This window comes from Pinus tabuliformis, chromosome J, assembly GCF_031772625.1.
Source record: "Pinus tabuliformis cultivar Carrire ecotype Pingquan chromosome J, CPIR1, whole genome shotgun sequence".
Taxonomy (NCBI): domain Eukaryota; kingdom Viridiplantae; phylum Streptophyta; class Pinopsida; order Pinales; family Pinaceae; genus Pinus; species Pinus tabuliformis.
In genome coordinates, this window is record NC_142295.1 from 357,878,425 (window position 1) to 357,903,268 (window position 24,844).

Genomic DNA, 24,844 nt, shown 5'->3' on the forward strand with positions numbered 1-24,844 from the left:
TGACTTGGAAGATCATTAAAGACATAGGTCAACACAGTTAATTATGGCTAAAGTAAATTGAAAATCATTAGGGTATTTACAGAGACAACGGATTAACAAAGCAAGTCAGCAATTATTGTACTCTTCTAAATTTAGTTGTTCTCTGTTATTTTATGTTCTTTGAGGTGTCTTTAAACCTCTGTAAAATTCTGTAATAATTTTTAATTCAGATAGTTAAGGAAACAGTTTAGTAGTTTGATAGTTTCACAACTATTTTAGAAATGTATAAAAGGAGGAAATTTTAGAGAGAAAGGGTTCGAATTTTGGAGAGTCCAGAGACTAGGCCACTGTGTTCCTGATATCATCCTTCATTAATGAAAGAATCAGAAGTTTCCATCAGTTGTTGCATATAATTTTGTAAGCTTCTCTGTCATGTGTCATGCTATGTTTTCTTCTTTTAAATTATAGTAATGAAGCTGCAGGTCTTTATTTGCTTATGTAGATAAGGTTAAAATTCATTAAAAGAGTGCTCCTATACTTGAAGTCCTCACTTCCTTTATAAATTATAGATAGTAGCTTCTATGAAAGATCAGCATATTGTTTATGATTCAATTCTCATTATCATAATTACTCTAAGTTATAGATAGTAGTTTCTATGAAAGATTAGCATATTATATTTAACTTCCCCTTCAAACCTTCTTCATTCATCATTTATATCTAGCAACAAGTGGCATTCTAAGATGTTCTAGTCATACATGTATTAAGAGTTAAAAGACCAAGTTGTCCAAGTCCTTCAATTGAGAACACAACAAACAATAAGTGACAGTAGGTAATATTTATTAATGTATTAAGAACAATTTCCCCACAGCAAGGAAATTGGTTTCTTAAGGAACAACATTAATTGGCGCCATTGCCGAGGAGAGAAGATAAGAATATTTTTCCCTGGGTTTTCAATAGTTTTCTCTGGTTGTTCAGTGAGGAGGAAATATTTGGTTGTTTTGAATCAAAGTAATAATTCTGGTTTTAAGAAGACCCTGTACAAGATCAGACACTTCAAAAGAGAAGGTTGAAGCTCTTTCAGATCCTAAAAGGCTATTTTAAGAGGGTTGGAAGGTCTAAGATTCCAATTACACCAATTCCTATATTGTCTGCATCAGGCAGCAATTCACTTGAACGTTCATCTGATAAAGAGTCATCTTTTTCATCATCTTCATTTTAGGAACCTAGCTATTAAGACCAATCTTTTGAGTATGTTACTTTTCATTTACCTACTGTAATTATTCAACCTCAACCAATAACCATCTTACCTCCTTTGCACATTCCATTTACCTCTCAATCAAGTTCCACATCTGTTGGTAATCAAAGTTCAGTAAACATGGCAGCACCTGCATTCTTAGTGAATAGGTATGCACCTCTTCAACTACCACAACCTTTCAATCAAATGCCACAGGATTACCTTAAAACTCTTCCACGTTTTTCAGGAGAAGATGAACATACATCAGAGAATTATGTAGTAATATTTTTTAATTTTTCAAAAAGCCTAAATGTTGAATATTTAGATGTTGTTCTAAGACTTTTTGTTCAGTCCCTAGATGGAGAAGCAAGGAAATGGTTTAAAGGACTTCCCAATAATACCATTCCTTCTTGGGAAGAGATGGAATGTGTGTTTATTCAGAGATGGGGAGAAAAAAGAGACCATGGATATTCATTAACAAAGTTTAATGCCATAAAGAAGAAGTCTAAAGAAACTATGGAAGAATTTTTCAAAAGATTTAACAAATTGTACAATAGTCTCCTAGCAAAGATTAAGCCTTCTCCTGTTGGTGCAAAAATAACTTTTGCAGGGGCTTTTGAATCAAAATTTGGATTCACATTAAGGGAAAGAAGAGCTCCAACCCTTGATCAAATCCAAACAGATGCTTTAGAGATAGAAGCAAATCTGGTGGCTGTAGGAAAAGAATCAGAGGCATAGCCTACCTAAGACAAGGGAAGGCAAAGATAGAATCCTCTCAAAGTCAATCATTGGAGGATATGTGTAATGTAATTAAAACTATGTCAGATAAGTTAAATAGGTTAGAGTTAGAGAATAAGAACTCTCAGAGACAAACATAGTATAATAAAAACTTTAATCCCCAATTTAGAGTACAACCTTTGAAAATCTTGCAAAAGGAAAGAAAATATCAAGATCAAATTCAAGCACCATTATATATAGAGGTAGGTCCTGTTGAAAAACAAGAGCATCCTGAAGATCAAATTTTTACATTATATGCAATGGATGAAGATGAACTTGGTATTGAAGAAGAAGAGTATGAATATGATGAAACATATTCCATTCATGATAAAATTGATGAATATTGGAAGCAATTTTCTGATTTCATGCAGGCTGAACTACATAAGAAATATGAATTGAGATCGAGGAAGAGATCAAGAAATCAAGAAAATGAAAGTGAGCAACAAGTTTCAACTTCCTCACCAAGGGCAACTCCACAAGAATCTCAGAATGTAAAACAAGTAAATAAAGGAAAGCAACAACAAAATGCAAATGGAAAGACACAGATACTTCGAGGTGAGTCTTCTCAAGATCAAACTGGAAAAATTCCTATGGAGAAACTTGTTTCAATTCCTCAAATAATTCCAGTCATGAAGAAAGGTGAAGATGAGAATGAAAGGATTGCTAAACAGGGTCACTTGTTTATTCTTACCAAGGAGTTGGAAAAGGTAAGAATACAAGTTCCCCTTACAGAATTGGCAAAAACACCTACTTATCAAAAGGAGATTGCTGAGTTTATTAATTTAAAAGAAAATGATAGTGACACTGTAAATCTGTGGGAAGATAAACCAGTAGTGGTTTTTGGTCCACATGTAGAGGAAGTAGATTCTTCAATACCTCCTTTTTATATTTCCCTATTGGTTCATGATTTCCTCCTACATAATTGTATGTTTGATTCGAGAGCTTCACATAATCTTATGCCTCTATCAGTGATGAAGCAACTAAATCTACAAGTGACCAAACCTTACAGGGATTTGTATTTTTTTTATTCAAACAGGGTCAAATGTCTGGGAATTATTAAGGATCTTGCAGTGTCACTAGCCCAAATTCCAGCTAGAAGCTTGGCCATGGATGTTGTAGTAGCAGATATTCCTGCTAGATTTGGAATGATTCTATCTAGGTCCTGGGGGGCTAAATTGGGAGGTGTTCTGAAACTAGATTTTACATATGCTGTTATACCAGTTTTTGGTGGGGAGGAGAGCAGATTGTACAGAGAAACTAGGTTTGTAAAAACAATTACAAAAAATGGAGCAATCAATTCACCTGTATATAGTCAGGAAAAGGATGACTTTTCTTGTTTCACACTGCATGATAATGCAGAGCTGGCTGAAGATAATCAGAAGTAGCTTGCTTCAGCCAATGTAATTACAGAGCTACAAATGGAAGAAGTGTGGAAATGTTTCTTTGATGGAGATTATTCCAAGGAAGGAACAGGTACTGCTTTTCTTCTAATTGCACCTGGAGGTAATATGTTCCCTTTTTCTTTCAAGTTAGAGTTCGAGGCAACTAACAATGTGGCTAAATATGAGTCCTTGATTATTGCTCTACAAAGAGCCAAACAGATGGGAGTCACGTCAATTTCTACTTTCGGAGATTCAGAGCTAATTATTAAGTAGATAAAAGATCACTGCCAAACAAAGCATCCTAGGCTCCATGCATACAGAAATGAGGTATGGGATTTGATTGAAAACTTCTTTGAAGATTTTAACATTCAATTCATTCCAAGAGATGAGAATAAATTAGCATATTCATTGGATGTGGCTGCTAGCACTTTCAAGCCTCCTATTAATCTAAGACTAAGATATGAGGTAGAAATGAGACACAGACCTTATGTTCTTGATAATGTTAAGAACTGGCAAGTTTTTGAAGATGACTAGCAGATTAAGGAGTTTTTAACTATGGTTGAAGAGTTCCAAGGCACAAAAATTGATCAGGATGAAGAAAAGACAACAGAAATTACAGGAGCCAGTGGTTTAAAAGATTCAATAGCAAATCAGAAGATCTTTCAATTAAAAGATAATATTCTACCAAAGAGACTTGTTCCTCTTGAAAGGCTTTTTAATTCCAATGATGTGGCTGTGGACTCAGGGAAAATCTCACAGGATGAACATATTTAGGATCATAACATTGGAACTCAAGAGAATCCCAGGTTAGTCAAATTATATGTTGGAGCTTCACCTAATTTTCAAGAAAGATATATTAAACTTTTCAAGAATTATGTTGATGTCGTTGCATGGTCCTATGAAGATCTCAAAACCTATGATGTAAATATTATTTAGCATAAGATTCCTTTGAAGGTGAGGGTTAAACCCTACAAACAAAAGCTTAGATAGATAAACCCTCTGCTTCTACCATCTATTGAAAAGGAGGTCAAGAAGTTGCTTGATGCCAAAATCATAGTCCCACTCAGGTATTCTAATTGGGTGGCTAATCTAGTACTTGTGGGAAAGAAAAATGGAGAAATAAGGTTGTTTGTGGACTTCAGAAATCTCAACAGGGCTTCTTTGAAATATAATTATCCATTGCCTAAGATGGATCACGTGCTGCAAAAGGTAACGGGATCTTTTAGAATGTCAATGCTAGATGGATTTTCTGGTTATAACCAGGTGGCTATGGATAAGGAGGATCAGAAGAAAATAACGTTCACAACCCCTTGGGGAACATTTATGTATGCCAGAATGCCTTTCGGATTGATGAATGCAGGTGCTAATTTTCAAAGGGATATGGACATTGCGTTTTTTGGAGATAAGTTTGTAGTAATATATTTGGATGATATTACTATTTTTCCAAAGTCTGATGAAGAACATTTGGATCATTTGAAGAGAACTTTTGATAAATGTAGAAGATTTAAACTTTCCTTAAATCCCGAGAAATCCATTTTTGCTTTGGAAGAAGTAAAACTATTGGGACACATTGTTTCCATAGAAGGAGTGAAGGTAGATCCAGCTAGAGTACAAGTTGTGCAGAAAATACCATTACCCAGGAGTAAAAAGGATATTCAAAAGTTTCTGGGAAAGATAAACTTCCTGAGAAGATTTGTATCCAACTATGCAAAAAATTTAAAAGAAATTAGTAATATGGTAAAAAAGGAGAATGAAGTGAGTTGGACCAAAGAATTTGTTGGGTTAATGCTTGAATACTTCATGTACCATGTTAGCACTCAGTCCTGCAGTGTGCTAACTAAGATAGCTTTCTTGATGTTATCATCCGCGACTTGCTGCGTGTTCCATATTGATGTTAGTACAAACCAAAATTGTTCCAGGTCTTCACCTCCGGCTCCCTTAAATACTGGTAACTGAATTGTGTTCGCCATCATTACCCTTGATCTATTACCATCCCTGATCCTCTTGAATTTTCAATGTTCTTTCTCTATAGGGTCCCCACGTCCCACACCTAAACACCCCTTAGGCAGATCTTGGTCCCAGCAACGGAACCATTTGTTGGCTTATATGGGCCTGACCCAGGTTTAGAAGAGTTATTTAGCCAAACAAATCCCGTAGCTACCGGCCCTTTCGACAACAGCCCGTGGAGTGCGGACTGAGGTCTCACCCATGGTAGTAGGGGAGGGTGTTGGAACCAGGTTTCCGCACCCTAGGGATGTCTTGGTGTGGTCTGGGAGGTTCACGCACTAGTTTACAACTCCGCACTTTTAGGTACTTACACCAATCTAGAGTGATTATATTTTTCTTATTATTGTGCTGTTCTTTTCTTATGATTCAGAGATTTTCAATAGGGTCTTTAAGCAAACATTGAACCAACATAATCGATTCACGCACAAAATGAACCCAGATTCGCATACACTTATCACAATTACATTAACTAGATATAGAAAGGTAAACCATAAAGACAGATGAGCAATAACACAGAATTTACAGAAGCAAACTTATCTTTATTAGTATTCTCCACCAATACATCTAGATCTACCCCGGGCACTCAGCTGTAGGGGTCCATACACACAGCTGCAAACTTTCCAAGCCTCTATGCACACAGCTGTAGAGCCTCTACCTACTACCCAACCCTCGACTTGGACTTACAGATACTTTCAGACTATCTTCTTTTAGAACCCATTACATTTCTTTTCTCCCAAAAGACTGCCTTTCCCTCACAGAGCCGCACACTATTTATACCCTTCCTTGGCCTGCAATCCTTGCGTGGGCCGACTCTATTTACATTACTTTTTATTATTTTCGGGTAGACTACCCTTTGACTCAATCTACTATGCTTCGCGCTCCACATACTTCGGAGTTTTTTACAATATTTTAATCCTACTTCTTGGGCTTTCTGCCCCAAAATGGTTACGCGGGACCTCCGCTACCTAACAGAAGCTAGAGAATCATTTTCCAGGATTAAAGAGGCATTATAGGTAGCTCCAGCCTTAATCAGCCCTGATTACCAGAAGCCTTTCCAAATTTTTTCATTTGCCTCATCAATTTCAATAGTTGTTGTCTTACTGCAGAAGAACAATGAAGAGAGAGAGCAGCCAGTTGCATTCTTCAGTAAGATTCTTAGGGATTCTGAGCTAAAATATAATATTATTGAGAAACAGGTGTATGCTTTGGTAAAATCCCTGAAAGATTTTAGAACTTATGTGCTTCAGTCCCAAATAATTGCTTATGTGCCAAATGCTGTAGTGAAATATGTATTATTATAGGGAGATGTAGAAGGCAGAAGAGGAAAGTGGATTGCCAAGATCCAAGAATATGATTTGGACATAAAACCTACAAAGTTGGTGAAAGGACAAGGATTGGCAAAAATGTTAACAGAATCAAACTTTCAGGCATTGGGGATTAATTTTTTGGCACCTGTGGATGAAAAAGCAACTGAATAAAGTGAAGGAGGGCAAGATCCAGGTATGAAGATCAGGTACAAATTTTTGTGTTTAGAATGGTATAAGCATATAATTCATTATTTGTGCTTTCTTTGTTGTCCTCAATCCTTAGATAGAACAAAGTATAGGGTACTAAAGATCAAGGCACAACCATATGTAATTGTGGAAGGCAGATTGTACTAGAAGGATCCTACTGGAATCATATTGCTATGTTTAATGGAGGATGAATTCACAGAAACAATCAAAGATTATCATGAGGGGTTTTGTGGAGGACATTAGAGTTGGAAAGTAACTGCACATAAGATCCTTTACGCAGGATTTTATTGGCCTACTTTATTTGGTGATACATATAAGTTTGTTAGAAGTTGTCAGAAGTGACAACTTTTTGTTGAGAAAAAGAGATTAGCTCCTTTACCTTTAATTCCAATTTTCAAAGAGGAGCCATTTAGGAAATGGGGATTGGAATTTGTTGGAGAAATCAATCCACCTTCAAGCAGACAACACAAGTGGGTTCTCATAGCAACTGATTACTTCACCAAATGGGTAGAGGCAATTCCTACTAAGAGAGCAAATGATCAGACAATAATGAAGTTCCTAGAAGAAAATATTTTCAACAGATTCGGATGTCCCATTAAAATTATAACAGACAATGCTCAAGTCTTCAACTCAAGTAAGTTCATTGCTTTTTGTCACAAATATAATGTTATTTTGTCTCATTCAATAGCTTACCATCCTCAGGGAAATGGATTAGCTGAATCTACTAACAAAACTTTGATGAAGATCCTTAAGAAAACCATTGCAGAAAATCAAAGAGATTGGGATTCTAAGTTAAAGTTTTCTCTGTGGGCTGCTAGAGTAACTTCAAGAAGATCTACAGGGAAATCACCTTTTGAATTAGTATATGGAACTCAGGCTCTGTTTCCAAGTCAACTTGTAAAGTCATTGATTGCAATGATTCAAGAGGTGAAAGAAGAACCAAATGCTTTGATAAGAAGAATGAACAAAGTGGTGGAGCTAAGTGAGAACAAGGACAAAGTAAGAGACAACTGGATCATGTATCAATCCAAGATGAAAATTATTTTTGATAGGAAAGCCAAGGAAATTGATTTCAAAGTTGCAAATTTAGTATTGAGATGGGATACCAGAAGAGAAGATAAGGGAAAACACGGGAAGTTTGATCCTCTCTGGTATGGTCCTTTTTGAATTTCTAAAGTGAGATCCAATAATACCTTCATTCTTGAGAATCTTGATGGGAAACTTCTACAGCTGCCTATAAATGGGCAATACTTAAAGCACTACTTCCAGTTCTAAAGGATAAGCATCATTTCATTGTGAATATCGGAGTGAAATCATTGTACAAATGCCATAGTATTTCAGTTTATGCAAAGCAATATATGACTCCATGCCCGAGGTGAAGGCACTAATCTGTGGTTCTTAGTGCTTCTGTGGCACAAGCACTATCCCCAGGTGGAGACAGATGTTGTAACATGTATTTTGTTCTTTGTTTTATTCATTGTTTCATTCAAAATCACTGGAGAAATACTTTGAAAAAAGATAAGGCAAGTATGTCGAAAATCAAAATATAAAAGAAAAGAAGAAATATATCGAGTTTTACAAAGGAAACAAGTGTTAAACATTAACACTGGACCTGACATATATACATTATGCTTTATAAAGTGCATTGGGTCCGTTGCATCGCAGAACTATGAACGCTGGACACCGCCGATTGTGATTTGTGATCGCGGGCCTGACCCGAAATATATACATTATGATTTATAAGCTTCGGCGAGTCCGCGATATTGCGTAACTCATAATATATATATATATATATATATATATATATATATATATATATATATATATATATATATATCTATATCTGTGTGTGTGTGTGTGTGTGTGTGTGTGTGGCTATGCCAATTGCGATATGGGTGGGCTAGACCCGAAATGATATATAACATGTTTAATAACTCCAGCGGGTCCATTAAGCGCCTTATGTATATGTTCACAACGCCAATTGCTATTTTCAATTGGGTTCCAAACCTGATATATTTATTAAATTGGATTAATTCTGTTTCAGTTCCACTTTATGTGTTTTGCGTCGATTTTGCTATGTAAATGAAAAAATTATCGTTAAAGCCAAATCCAAAGGAAAGGCAGGTTTTAAGTTAAAAGGCGGAATTTTGGGTGGATGCAAAGTGGTGAGCAGTTTTTAGTGGGCTCACTCGACTCCACTTATTGTTTGACACGTAGCAGCTGGAGGAGAGAGAAAACCGCCCATTTCGGGCGGGTATTCTTAGGGCTTATGTCTCACCCGAAATCTTTATAGACCGTCTAATCCACTAAGCGCAGATCTACGGTGGGGATCTATCGGGAAAATATATTGCCTAAAAAACTATGTAGAGGCCTTGAAAAGTGCGGAAAAGGTATGTTATGCATGTTTTATGGATTTGTTCATTATGGATGGTTTATAATGAATTTAGCGCCGATATAAGGGTTTATAGGTGAAGACCATGATATAACTAATGTTAAGCGGGCATATATATATATATATATATATATATATATATATATATATATATATATAGATATATATATATATATTTGGGTTAATAAAGGGATATTGAAGGTTTAAAAGGGTTGATTAAGTCCCGATAAGTGAATGTGACTAAGTATTAGTCTATATTGGGTTTAATAAATCATTCCGCATAGGGCTTTATGAAAGGGACCTAAACCATTATGGATTTAAAGTTTGACTTGGAAGATCATTAAAGACACAGGTCAGCACAGTTAATTATGGCTAAAGCGAATTGAACATCATTAGGGTATTTATAGAGACAGTCAACAATTATTGTCCTCTTCTAAATTTAGTTGTTCTCTGTTATTTTATGTTCTTTGAGGTGTCTTTAAACCTTTGTAAAATTCTATAGTAATTTTTAATTCAGATAGTTATGGAAACAGGTCAGTAGTTTGACAGTTTCACAATTGTTTCAGAAAAGGAAATTTTACAGAGAAAGGGTTCGAATTTTGGAGAGTCCGGAGACTAGGCCACTGTATTTCTGATATCATCGTTGATTAATGAAAGAATCAAAATTTTCCATCAGTTGTTGCATATAATTTTGTAAGCTTCTCTGTCATGTGGCATGCTATGTTTTCTTCTTTACAAGTATAATAATGAAGCTGCAGGTCTTTATTTGCTTATGTAGATAAGGTTGAAATTCCTTAAAAGAGCGCTCCTATACTTGAATTCCTCACTTCATTTCTAAATTATAGATAGTAGCTTTTGTGAAAGATCAACATATTGTCTATGATTCAATTCTCATTATCATAATTCCTCTAAGTTACAGATAGTAGTTTCTATGAAAGATCAGCATATTATCTTTAACTTCCCCATTAAACCTTCTTCATTCATCATTTATATCTAGCAACAAGTGGCATTCTAAGATGTTCTGGTCATGCATGTATTAAGAGTTAAAAGGCCAAGTTTTCCAGGTCCTTCATTTGAGAACACAACAAACAATAAGTGATAGTAAGTAATATTTATTAATGTCTTAAGCACAATTTCCCCATAGCCAAGAAATTGGTTTCATAAGGAACAACACGATGAGAGAAATATTTTCCAAGGGATGGACTGCCCAGGATAGGGGTTCCAATAGAAGTTGGAAGGTGTGTGACTGCATGGAAGGAGGTGACCAAATTTCTCAAGGGACTGTGTAGCAGAAAAGGGAAGGTCGGGGATGGATTTGTTTTGGTCATTAGAATTGCGAGATGGAATCAGAGGCACATTGGGAGTGTGCCCTAGAACAATGAGCCGGTAATTGTTCACTAAAAGAACAAGTGGCGCAGGATTGTAGCATTGGATATTGGATACAACTTTGAATTTGGCAGTGGATTCTAGACTTCCTAGGAAGGAGGTGAATCCTAGTATTACTTTGAGGGTGGAGGTGTGGGTCTTTGGATTCTCTTGTTACTGATACGAGCATCGTATCCTTTTATTTGTTGGTTAAGAAAGTATGCATATGTGTATATGTGTATATTATTGTAAATATTGTATCGAGCTAGGATTATAAAGCTCCATAGACATTGTGATTATTTGTTGGTTGAAGAAAATGTGTATGTTTATATGTGGATGTTATTGTAAATACTGTAATGATTTGTGTTATAAAGCTCCAGTAAACGGTATCGATATCATGTTTTCATTAGGATTTCATTGTAAATACTACAATGAGTTGTATTATAAAGCTCCATGGGCAGTATGTTTATTTTTAGCAATCTTGTTGGTTGTAGGTGTCATTGAACACCAAGGATGATGTTCCCCCGAGGGGAGGCATTTTGTAACAACCTTGGTAAAAAATCCATGTAAAAAAATATAAGACCAAGCTCATGGGATATGTATTCCAAGTTGAATGGTGAGTACAACATCTTAGTGGGGTGTCACTTCAGTTTATTAATGGCTAAGGAAATTGGCAAAGGAAAAGGCTTTGGAAAGGTATAAGGCATTAATTGGAATTTTATTTATGAAAATAATGGAAATTAGGAGAAAAGGAAGGTGAAAGGTCACATGTTGCATGTGAGGAGGAAATTGACAGAAAATAATGGAAAATGAATAAAATAGAGGCCTCATTAATAAAAAGGCTTCTGATGATCAGTTGGCAAGATTTTGCTGAGGATTTTGGTCAGTTCAATTTTGGAGCTCTCATTCTATTCTCTCTCTCTCATACTCTTGGACACTTAGATTTTCCTTGGAGCACTCTTAGAGGAGTGTGGCATACTTGGAGTTTTGGAGCAAGAAGGAAAAGGAAAGCATGAAAGTGCAAGAGGAAATCAGGATCATCAGCTACAATGGAATTGCTTTGTAGGTATTGAGTTGCATATATGGTTTCCTTAGTAGTTTTGGCATGCATGGCATATGCATGTGGTTTCTTAGTCATGATTTGTCATTGGAATGGAGGATTGCTTGGATTGATAGTGGTTTTTCCTAGTCTTTCCATTTCCTGGATATCCATGGTGTTGTGGGAGTCTTTCCCCCTTGTTTTCTTGTTGATTATCATGTTCCTTTGGCTGTGGGTTAAGTTATTAGTTCCCGGAGCCTTGGTTGGAGAAACGCTCAGGAGCCATGTAACAGTTTGGGTTGAGTTATTAATCCTGGAGCCTTGGTTGGACAAATGCTCTAGAGTCCCTCGTGGCTTGAGTTACTAGTCCTGGAGCCTCGATTGGACAAACGCTCTAGATCTCGATGACAGATGTGGGTTGATTTACTAGTCCTTGAATCCCTGGTTGGAACAAACGATATGGATCCCTAGACGGCTTGGGTAGAGACCAATCTAGTGATGGTTAGTGATGTCCAATCGTGAGGTGGAATCATTGGTTGAGGGTTGAGGTGGTTTGGCCCCTAGAAGCCTTGGTTTTTTTTGTTGGATGTGTTCCATGAGACCCCACATTCAGGCTTCAAATATGGCACAAGGTTGACTATCTGAAAGAAAGATTTGGTTCAGCCTAGTCTATGGTCAGGTGGTTTGTGGAACCCATACCTGGTCAGCTTATGCAATCATCAATACGAGCTCTTTCTCCTTGGTATTTTACGGGTAAATATACTTGTTTATATGTGGCTTATATGGTTTTTATATCCTTGATATTTCTATTGATTATATGTTGGTTATGAGTGAGTTTTATGATAGTAAAAATGTATGCCTCTCATCATGTCTTGGTTAATCAGAGAACGTACAATGAATATATGGCTTCATAGATGGTAATGCAATTATTGTGATGAGATGACATTACTTCTTAGTGATTCTCGGATAATTGTGATACCCCTATGCTCACGTCTATTGTTTAAACATGTAAAATGAATATTTGTGACATGTTTGACGAAATGTCTGTCATGGATAGTAGGAGTCCAGTCAAGTCCTCGTTCAAGTATTTTCATTTGTATCAATATTTTTATGTTAATTATCATTTCTGGAAGTCTCATGCAGTTCTAGGCAGTGGCCTGAGTCCTAAACCCTGAAAGAGTGGTATAGAATCTAGAGTCACTCGCACAGAACTGCCTAGAAAATACCCAGTGGCAGGCATACCTTGTTGTGGGAGTGAATGGAGGTTCCAAGTCATGTGAATGCCCATGTCAGGGGAGCGATTGAGGATTTAATGCAGCGAAATGTCAGTTTGTCTCAAGGGCTAGTCACCTGGATGGGTTGGATGGCTCCTAGGAGTTTTGTTACATGTATCTAAGGTCAGGTTGTTTGTTTTCGTCAATTCCACTTCCTTAACTAATACATAGGAATTTGAATCATATCAAAGTAACTTTTCGTCACATATTTATCCTGGTGGACTAGTAAGCTTGGGTAAGTGTGGGAGGAGGGTGTTACAATAACCAGGCCACTAGGAGGAAAAGGGTTTCCATTATTTTGAGTGGATTTTTTTCATAGATGAGAAAAAATAGCCAAGAGGTATCATAGATAGATCACACAGAGAGGATTTGTCCACTGTAGTAGCCCATGGGCCACAAGCCATACTATCCTCTCAACCAATTTCTATTTAGAGAAATAGAGCAGAGCGACCTCACCTTTCATCTGGGTTTTCTCCTGAAAGGGTTTCCAAGGTCATATCTTGTGTCAAATTGTGGTTTATGATTTTTTATTTCATCGTTCTCTATTTTTTTCATAATTTTAATTTGCATGCATAAGCAATTAAAAGTAATCTATAGATCAAGAAATGTAAAGAGAAAGAAAAGGTTAATAGTGCAAATTTCAAATTTCTAAATATAGTTTTATGTGAGGAATTGTCCAATGGAATATCCATGGAAATTTACATATCAAAAATGGGGTCTTATATATGGAACAAGAACCATAACAAATTGTTGTGTTCCTCTACATCACCTCATCTTCATGGCATTGTATATCAAAGTATTGTTAGATTTGAACAAGTCATAGAACAATTGTACTACCTCAAGTTATATTATTTATACCATGATTCCTAACTCTACAAATGTTTGATCAAGTTAAATTTTAATTCTTAAATAGATCTAGGATGTAGTAAGGTGTCATATTGTCCATATTCTTGTTATATAACCTTCTCTTAATGAATGTTTGGGTAGTATACTCTATCTATGTCATCCTATATATTGTATTTGTTGTAGTATAAATTCATTAACATCTCTCTAATTGGGTGTGCAAGTTAATTTTATACTTAGATGTAAATATACATTAAGGCATTATTTTCACTAATATGTAAATATATTCAACATAGTTATAACATCTTCCTTCCTATAATTTTCATTAATTTCAATGTCAGTTTTACTTAATTTAATGATAATTTACTATTTATATATCTATTATTTTTTAAAGTGATCTCTAGTTCTTTTTATATTAACTTTGTATTTTATTTGTAACTAAAGGTTTAAATATTATTTACAAGATTTAAGATGTACTTTACAATAAACATCTTAATATAGTTTAAAATTTTAAATTAATATTTTAAGATAACATATATTATTTTATTTAACAACTTAATAGTAATGTCGAATATTCAGATAATTTTAAATTTTAAATTAAGATAAAGTATTTAAAAAATAAATTTTAGAAAATAAATTTAATATTGAAAGGTTAAAGAAGGGTTAAATTTTAATCACGTATGCCATCTTCCATTATCAAGAATAGTACTAAACATGGAATATGTTGTAATAGTGGATCCAATAACATTATGAAAATGGTGGCATAACCATTTGTTGGTAGTCTATATTGGCAACACAATAACAAGGAAAAGGGTTTATAATGATGACTAAGCTAAATGAGTGTTCGTAAGATGATTTAACAACTATTTGTTTATCTTGTCTCTCTTAGTAGAATCATTCTCAATAGCAACCAAACATTTTGAAATAATGATGCCCTAAATTACCTCATTTTGCACTACCTCTTATGTACTACCAATGACAAGTATGGAATCAACAACATAACAAGTGGCCCTATAAAAGACCTAGAGGATGGTTTTCACAAACACAAGGATAACTAGAGCATGGATTCCTTTCTTCATGAATCATTCATCTACAATCAATGGCTTTGCATGCCATCCAATAACATGTAACAAGTCCTCATACTTCTTCATTTTAATATAACTTCGAATAAGATATCAAATTTTTAGGAAGACATAGCTTTCCAAGATGAGGCAAGTGTACAAAGCAATGGTTTGGACAATCAACTAATCAATAAGCTAGTTATTATGACCTTTAATTAGGAAGATTTAACTTCCCAAGTAATTAGTTTCAAATAAAGAAAAATATCGCATTGAATTTATTGTATTATTAATATATAAATAAATAAAAATAATTATTCACATTGGCGTTAAGAGTAGAGAAATTAAGATGCAGAAAAGTATAAAGTAGATAGTTCAAATAAAGAGACAAAAGTTCATTCATTACATATTGGGGGAGGGGGTTAGAAATAAGAAATTTATACATCCTCATTTGTCTTCAATTAAATATATAAAAATAAAAGAAGTGATGATGTAGTATTCTTCCTTCTCAAAATTAAGCAAATGCATAAGGTGTTATTGCATAAACATAAAGGAAATATATCTAAACACAATGCTAAAAATATGAAATTATTTCATCTCTAGCATGCTTCTTTACTCAACAAGAGAATTATCAGCTAGCGTTAGCCAACAATAAAATTATGAACATGGTTTGAGGACATTTAATCTCACATTATATTAATGAATGCCTAAAAAATGTTGTTCGCTAATTTCATCAACAACCTTGGAGCCTTAAAATCCTACTATATTCACTTTTAAATGTAATTAAACATAATATCATAACCATCATTCAATATATGAGCACACTAGTAAATTTTCTCAAAAGACAAACAACAATTACTACTATCATTCTATGAAATATTTAAATCTAAATCTAACTAGGGAAACTATGCTTCACCATAAATTCATCCGCCAACTGTTTCACAATGACAAATTAGAATTAGTAACACTTTAACATCCAAGAAAGAATACATGCCTATAGTGGGGAAAGTTTTTTACAAAGAAAAACTCCACTCAAAAATCATAAGCGTATATCTCAATAGATAAACTATTGCAATCATTCAATTCACATATTAAGTGACACAATACAACAAAGAGCAAGAAACATTAACCTAGTTTTACCATTTCTATTTATTTTAAGAAAACAAAATGTAATTTTCTTCTCTCCATAGCTTCATCTTCATGACATTATACTCCAATGTATGGTTAAATATGAACACGTTATATAATGCTTTGTACTACCTCAAGCTATCTTATTTATACCATCATTACTAACTCTAAAAATATTTGACCAAGTTCTAATTTGATTCTTAAATGGATCTAGGATGTTGTTATGTGTAGTGTTATTCAGATTTAAGTTATTAAGCTTCATCACTTAATGAAAGTTTTGGATAGTATACTTTATCCATATAATTGTACCTATTGTATAATTGTCTATGTTGTGATAGGGATTCATTAACATACTTTTAATTAGGTATGCAAGTTAATTTTATATTTAGATATAAATATATATTAGGACATGATTCCCACTAATATGTAAATGGATTCAACTTAATAACATCTTAATTTTGTGACTTTTTATTAATTTCAATATATTTTTACTTAATTAATAATAAATTACTTATTTCAATGTTTTATTATATATTCATTATTCTTTTAAGTAACTTTTCATTTCTCTATATTAATTTTATATTTTATTGAAATTAAAGATTTAGATATTATTTTTAAGATTTAAGATAAGTTATTTTAAAACTATAATTTTATAATAAAATAAATTTAATATTGATAAGTTAATATTATCTTTGTTTATTTTTTGTTATTAATATTTTATTACTAAACAATTTACTAATTATTTTTATAAATTATAAATTTAATATTAATAATATATAAATTCAATATAAATTTGTGGACATTTATTATAGGATTTGCTATGTAAGGTTGTGGATTTTGTTATAATATTTAGTCTAATGATTTGTTTTTCAGTTTTGTGTGTAATTGGTTTGTTTGTATCTCTAAAGCTTCATAAAGAAGTTTCTGATACCAAGTAAACATTTGCTTACATTTCCACTTGGTGGCAACTTTGGCCGTGTAGTCTAATAAAGTCACTATAAATTTAATACTGTAATTTCTTGAAGGGATTATCTTTAGATGGGGGGCAGTGAAATGCTAGAATCCTTTACTCGATACTCCCAATACAAGCGCTGGTGCCGTGTACTATAGTCGTAGTTCAAGCGTTCTTCGTATTTGGCTGTGCAGTTTAATGAAATTTTATTCTGTATAAATTTGAAGTTCTAAATCCTTGCAGGGACTGCCTTTAGTTGGAAGGGCAGTGGAATGTTGTAATCCTTTATCCGACACTGAGGAATTGGTACCTTATACTGCACATGTAGCTATACTTCAAGCGTTATTCTTATTTACTGCGAAACTTCCTTGATTGTAACTATTATGACTCTGGTCATAATTTTATTTCCATAACTATCCATGTGCATATACGTTATTAGATTTCAGATGTTTCAAACAACACCTTTGCTTTACGACTGTACTTATGCGTATTAAATGCCTGCCATATTTTCAGGAGCAGGGAGAAACATTATTGAATGTATGTTTCATTTGAGATGTTCAGAGGTGAAACAGCTGACAGTACCACTGTGAAGTATGAGTAGTTACTGTAACAAAAAGGAATTTTGTTACCAGATAACTTTAGGTTTACAATGTGTTATAAACTCTACTGTTCAAGTAGATCAGTCGGCATAGTTCGGGTGGATCAGTGGGCAGTACCACTGTCAAAGTATAGGTGACTATTGTCTGGCATTTGCAACAGGAGGGAAGTTTGCAGAAGAGAAACTCAATCACAATATCTTGTAAATTTGACATTCCAGATAAATCTTGGTACTACTCTATGTAAAAGTTGAATTATAATACAAATTTTTAATATATTTTACTTACCATTATCAGTATATGTATGACCAGCATATAACCAAAATAATGACCATGATAGAACCACAATTAAAGTCACATATCCACTTATTACAAGACCATAGAGACTGAACCAGTTTTTTATTTAAGCCAATCACCCCATTCCATATTCCATATTTCCCTGCATCTTATTTAGATTTTTAAAAGAGTGGAGCCGATGGTTTTTTTGGGCAGGAATTTGATTAAAATTTTCAAAAATTTATTATGAGAGTATTTATTTTTTTTAGCAGAAATAAATTCAACACTATTAAAAACTTTTGAGTACCCATAATCCCTACACTTAACCGCTATAGAAAATTTCCACCAAATTTTTTCAAAATCATGGTCAACTAAAAGTAACCTAAAAATGTAAGTCATGATTCCTGAACTCTAAGCGTTTGCAGCTGAGTCAAAGTTCCTGAGTTCAGAATTCCAAGACGGATGTTTGTACTCATGGAGACAGAAGAAGTCATTATGTACTGGCTGTCAGCTTTAACTGCGTGTGCACAGGTTTTCCTCAGTGCCATAACATTCTCGAAAGTCTCTGCGATAATCTTAAACACCATCACCCCCTAGGCTGTAGCAATTCGTCTTAAAGTGAAAAAGACTTTCATCTTTTTATGGAAAAAGGCACGACCTCTTTTATTTTTAACTTGGCAGGCACGGTTTCTGTACAGTTTCAAATCGAATTAGCTCAGTCTCTGTTATCTCCTCACACAAATTGTAACTTAGTATAAAAGTCCATATAGAATTTAGCCAACCATGTATAGTTAAAAATGTATTTTAAACTATTAAATTCAAAAGGTATATAGATTTTAACACTTTGTGTAGGCTTTAGTTGAAAATGTTTATAGTTAAAAATACATTTTAAACAATTAAATTTTAAAAGATTAAACAAATTTTAACGTTTATTGTAGAAGCTTATATAAATTTTGGCTTTCATCTTTCACCCATAAGTATATAGTGTAAAAGGATATAAACAATATGAAAACAAGTGTCATCACCAATTCTTGTTTCTAAAATCTTGGTGTTTGGAATCTAGAAATATATATATATAATTAAACCTGCATTTAAACAACATCCTAAAAATTATTTGGCCCAATTCCAATTCCAAAAACTTTAGGACATTAATAAGGTGTTTAGAAAAAGTCAAAAGAGTATACTCATGCTCACCCTTCACAGATCCAAGGACCTTCGAAACGATTTTTCAATTCTGGATTGGCAGTGACTGAATGAATGCCCTGAAACCGAAACTCATTATATGATAGGACATGACAGAAACTTGCTGAACTCCCCCAAAAATTTTGAAGTGAATGATATGACAGAAACGTGTGGTCAGTCATCCCGTGTGCTCTGACGACAGGGACCCCCACCCGGGGGCTTGGTTAGATACGGGCTGTGGCATCACAGGTCACATCAGAGACTCGATGGGCCGTAATTACACAGAGCTTGAATATTCTGCACCATGCAAAACCCTAACGAGGCTACCCAATCAGAAGATGCACACTGCTGAGTTGTAAATATGACAGGATATGACAAGGGCACGCAATCATTTCTTCACGTGGAAACGGATCCACTAAATCTTGTATCTGCGAGCGCATTTCCCAGCAACCCTTTTAATGTCTGGAATTGGGATTGATGAATTTGGCTCTCTCGGCTCCGTGTTCAGTGTGTGCATCAGACTGCATTAGCAGGTTTAGCTTCGAGCACAGTTGAAAATCTTTCTATATCTATGCCTCCTTTGCATTGCAATTTGATATATGTTAGGTTTTATTTTATTTTAACTTGCATTGTACAATGATGAAAAGTTCCACGGAAAAAGAATTAATGATGAAAAAGATCATTTTAAGGTTAAATATTGGGTTATTGATTTTTTATTTTTTGGGTGGATATAAAATGTAATAATTAAATTTAACTTTTTGTGATCTATCTTATTTTGACAATGAACTATACTGGATGGTTCCAAATATAATAGATAAATTTTCTTTAATATGATTGCTCCAAAAAGATTTCCTAACACAATAGATATAAAATGTGCCAGCGAAAGTAGTGTTAAGACTTTTTTGTGTGGATACTTTATCTATCTTCAAAGATCTAAAAAAATTTAAAAGGTTTATTTTTCTGTTTATTATAAAAGAGATTGCAATATTGATCTTTTTAATTTGTTATTTCTGAATATAAACTGCTTGTAAGTGAAAGTAGCTTGGTAGAATGTTCAATTCTCCTTGAGTCTGTCAGGGTCAAGCTCCCAGTGATAGAGTTCTCTAAGGTGTAAAATAGACTGGTCTAGAAGTCTTTGGAGGAAGAAAAATAAAGCAGGTTGATACAGTCCACTAAGGTGTAAATTAGACCAGAAGTTTTTAGAGGAAGTAAAAAAAACAGCTTTACACATTTTTTGTGGACACTCCACCTATCATCAATGACAAAAAAACTAGAAGATAATATAATTTTCAATTTAAATGAATACAAATGAATTATATAATTTATTCAAAAATGTTAGAAAAGATAGAAGAATCTAATCAATAGTGCTTATTTAAACTCAAAATAAACAACAAATTATATGAATCAATATGTATAATAATAAAACATACTCTCACACACTTATATATCTAATTAAATTTATCAAATTTCTAAATCAATCATAGATTTATTGTTAAAAAGTTAATTAGAATGGTGAGATTTATCATTCTTTGAAAACCATTCTAAATGAATTAATTAATTTACTCAAATTTTATATAACAATTTAATTAAACATAATTTATATATAAACATTTATATAAAATCATTTCAACTAACTAAATTCCATTAATTATAAAAACAAAAACTAATATCATTTTAACTAAACTCACGATGCTCAATAAACCAATACTCAAATTCCATTAATTATAAAAACACACTATGATATAAGAAACCCATCACAGATTCTGAGTTGGTTGGAAGCTGGTGTAACGTAAAACTCCAAAAGTGGACATTTGTACCTCTTTTTTTCTCTGGACAGTGCTCCTAATATAAAAATATAAGTACTGTGTTTTATATAAGTACTGTGAGTAGATTAGAATATTGTATTCAATAAGGCTAAGGAATTTTTCCTGGACCATTTCTTTAAGCAATGATCTTCCATACGTATATAGTATTTATATTATCATAAATTTCCATTTAACAAACCTGGATAAATGTAATTCAGAAATCCCAACATCTAAATAAAAACCATTATAAATATCATATACAAAATATCTTTCGATTTATTTATTCACCACCTGACAAACACACATAATGGAAAATAAAGTAAAAAAGTCTTGATTGCTGTATCAATTCTCATTCAATTGATTTAAAAATTTTAAAGGTATGTAATCCACCTCTTATGTGAAAACTTGTTTGCGAAGCAAGCCTGTTTGAGTGTCATATATTTCTTGATCGGACTAGTCAATATTAACCAAATAAACTACAGATACAAATCCAACTATGTGAAGGGTTTGGTGCTGAGATTCTGCTGTCGACCCCCACTTCCATAGAAACATTAGAATGATTATATTAAAGTCATTTGACTTTGATCCGATAAGTTGTCACTACATTTTTTTTAGTTTCTATCCTAACTAATGATTGTGCAGAAACAATCCGAATATTCTGGATAAATTAGCATATTGTTTCAATCATCCTCTGATTTTCATCATATTACTTGTAAAGTACTCTAACACATTTGGAAAAATGCTACCGGGTGGAAGGGGCATTACTTATCCCTCTCTATGAGTGAACCAAATTGACAGTTGAATTCTCAAATAACTTTTGTTTAAAATAAATTCATGAACTGTGTGAAAACATAAATCTTATATTTAGTCAATATTTATAGAGGTTATGTCTCATAATAAGTAAATATAAATATAATGAGAGAATAATAATAATGAAGAAATAAACAATGTCATTTTTTAAATAAATGGTTTATATATTATACTATATGATATTAAGTTATAAATTAATTTAAATTTTTATGAAATATTTTTCACTATTTTGATTTTTAATTTAATATTTCTGGTATCAGTGTAAAATTTTATTTATATTTACATTTTCAGTTTATATCTGATAATAAATCTAAGTTCAAATCTATCTAAACTAATATATTTCTTAGAATTTGAATGCAAAGTAAGGAACTATCTTGAATAGTGAGACATGCAAGAGCAATCTTGCATTCATTGGTAAATGTACCAGCTGAATACACACTACACACTAATGATCATAACCCTAATGATCATAACCCTAAATATGCATACTTAGTCAATTTAATCATAATTCAAGACAAGCTAATTATTCCTAAACGGTTTAACATAAACAATAAATACAAGATGAACTAATTTGCTGAACATTATTGGGCGTAGAATTATTTACTTTGTGCCTTTCATGGTCCTCTTAGCTGTAATTCCACTGTAACAAAAGCTAGATATAAAACTGCGCTCTCACTGCACCGAACATATACAACCCTCAATGTTTACCAGAAACGACTCAATTATATTAACCTTCCAGGTTGAAAATAGTTATTCGTTATAAAATTAATAACAGCTTTGAGTTACTGTGAACTTGTGAAGTAATAATGCAATTTTGTCAGTGAAGGGACTAATCATTTCTTGCTTTAAGCTGTTTTGCAAAGAGAAATGGCAGTCTAAGATGATAAACCAAGTTCAAAAGCTCGATTATAATGTAAAGAAAACTGAGATTAAACTCATTATGGTAGCATTCTCTAAGTATTTGAATTTAAAGTAAAGTAAAATGAATAAACTCTTTTAACAAAACAAAATCTTACCTTAGATAAATACATTAATGAATATTGATCAGTATTAATTCCCTCTATATTTCTCATTCACAGACCATAGTGATATTGAAATTCAAAATCATCAATCAAACAGTACTTCAAAATCCAACAAATAACCTTATCGTAAACCGAAACAACCAGACATTGAGTCCAAATTATTGCATTGATGAACAACTTTTGTACAAGCAACTAAAAAGCTACCAACATTAGATTATGTAATCCAGCCAGTGGTGTCTCAGGGACTTCTGTTTTCGTTTCAAACAACAGAAGGCCCTCATAGCTAGAGCAGTAACTATGCAGAAAACTAATAATCTTACGTGGGCATAATATATACCTCGACAATCTTCTAATACATAACACGACGTTGAACTCAATATTCACGATGTACACAATCTAACTTCTATGCTAATATTGCAGCCTAACACGGGTACTGAGCTATATACTAAGCTATATACTAGGTTCATACAGGACCAACATAAGTACTAACTAATAATGACTAAATGCAGTGATATAGAGGTAATTACTAACTAATAAGGACTAGTCTAATCTTAATCAATCCAGGATTTTGCAACCAAGAGGGTTTATTTACCTCAAGGGTTTACACTGATCAGGGATTTGATCACCTACGTGCTAGTATATATATAATGGAACTAGCCAATTATGAGCTCTATCCAGCCCTACATCCACATAGACAGTACGTTTATAGTATGATAGAAAGGGTATGATGACAAACACACCAGGCTCGTTATTGCCATCAGTTGTGAACAGACAAGGGTATCATCGGATTGCTAGAGCCAGGATCTCCATTGATGCCATTGGAATTAGGTGTGGGTTGAACAATTTGCTGTTGCTGTACTTCATGGTGCTGCTGAAGCTGCTGCTGTTGCTGAGGAGGAGGGCGCTTGCGCTTTTTCTTCTCATAGGCAATTCCTCTAGCCTTGGCCTGCATTTCTCTGACTTCCCTCAGATAAAGCCTCACTGCCCGGGCTCCAAAGGGGTTGGATTCAGGCTGCCCACCATGTTCCTCGTAGGCTGCACGGAGTCGACCTATTAGGGCATCAAGACTGCCCCAGGCCTGCTTGAGCGGGCAAGGGCAGGGAGCAGGAGGGTGTGGATGGCCGAAAAACGGGCAGGGTGGGTTGTGGACTTTGGTCTTCCCAAACTGATCAAGATAACGCAGAAACTCCAGAACATGAGCCCCACTGCATCTAGACAAAGCCAAGGGGGGCCTGTGGTTCTTCAAATACTGACCAAATGTGTTCCAGTCTCTCCTCTTCTGGGACTCATAACGACTGGGAACAGTAGAGGGCTCCCTGGATTCTCTTCCATTGGATGATGATGATCCTTGCACTAGTGACCCATCACCATTAAAATTGACTAAACCTTCTGAATTCATAGGAAAACTATATACTCAGACCTTTGCAAAAAAAGTTCATATACAAACTCAAAAAGTCCCTAATCAGTTCTCAGCCAACCCTCAATCTGTGTCATTCACCTTATCCAAAACACCACACACAGTGCAACAAATCCAACCACCGCCAGCAGCCACCTACTTGAAATCCATGTCAACAAACTCTCTGGAATACTACCCACTCTGGAGAACTACATTAGTTTGACCAGATAAACAGAAATGAATCCAGCAAAGAAGCAAGGGGCCTGCACAAGATCCGGATTGGAGAGTGACACCATGCAATTGTAAGTGGGGTAGAGTCTGTCAGAGATCCAACAGAATTCAACAAAAGGAATTCAACAGCTGCCTGTTCAAATTCTGCTCTCGGAAAAGAAAGAGAGAAAACTGGAATACCTCGCAGGGTAAATTCGAGTAATGCGAATTGGGCTGCAGGGATAAACGGATCTGGAAAGAAAAACACGAGGAGAATGATTGATTTTATGGGCAAAAACCGAGGGATCGAATCACCCGAAGGGAAAAAAACGAGATCACTTGGGCAATGGAAGAAATTGAAATGAAAAAACGCAATGCCGGAGAGAGAAAATAATGGGTAGGGGGGAGAAGGGAGGCTGTGGCCATAAGAAAGACCGAGAGGAGGGGGAACAAGAGTGGCCCATACAAAGACACCGACCGCGTGGACGTGACGCCATTCTGACGGCCTCTCCTCCAAAAACGTCAAATCAACTCACCTGCTCGCTTATTCGTCCCGTTACATTAAACCCCCTTTTTTTTCCTTTAGTTTTTGAATTGGCTCTA

The 24,844-nt window shown here is 34.2% G+C and overlaps 1 protein-coding gene across 1 annotated transcript; it reads right to left on the minus strand.

The window, feature by feature from the left end:
- Positions 1-22,762: 22,762 nt before the first annotated feature.
- On the minus strand, positions 22,763-24,650 carry LOC149227228 (protein G1-like1). The gene has a single exon (XM_089377719.1). The coding sequence runs from the start codon at positions 24,032-24,034 to the stop codon at positions 23,393-23,395; it is 642 nt and encodes a 213-aa protein (XP_089233845.1). The 5' UTR covers positions 24,035-24,650; the 3' UTR covers positions 22,763-23,392.
- Positions 24,651-24,844: the final 194 nt, after the last annotated feature.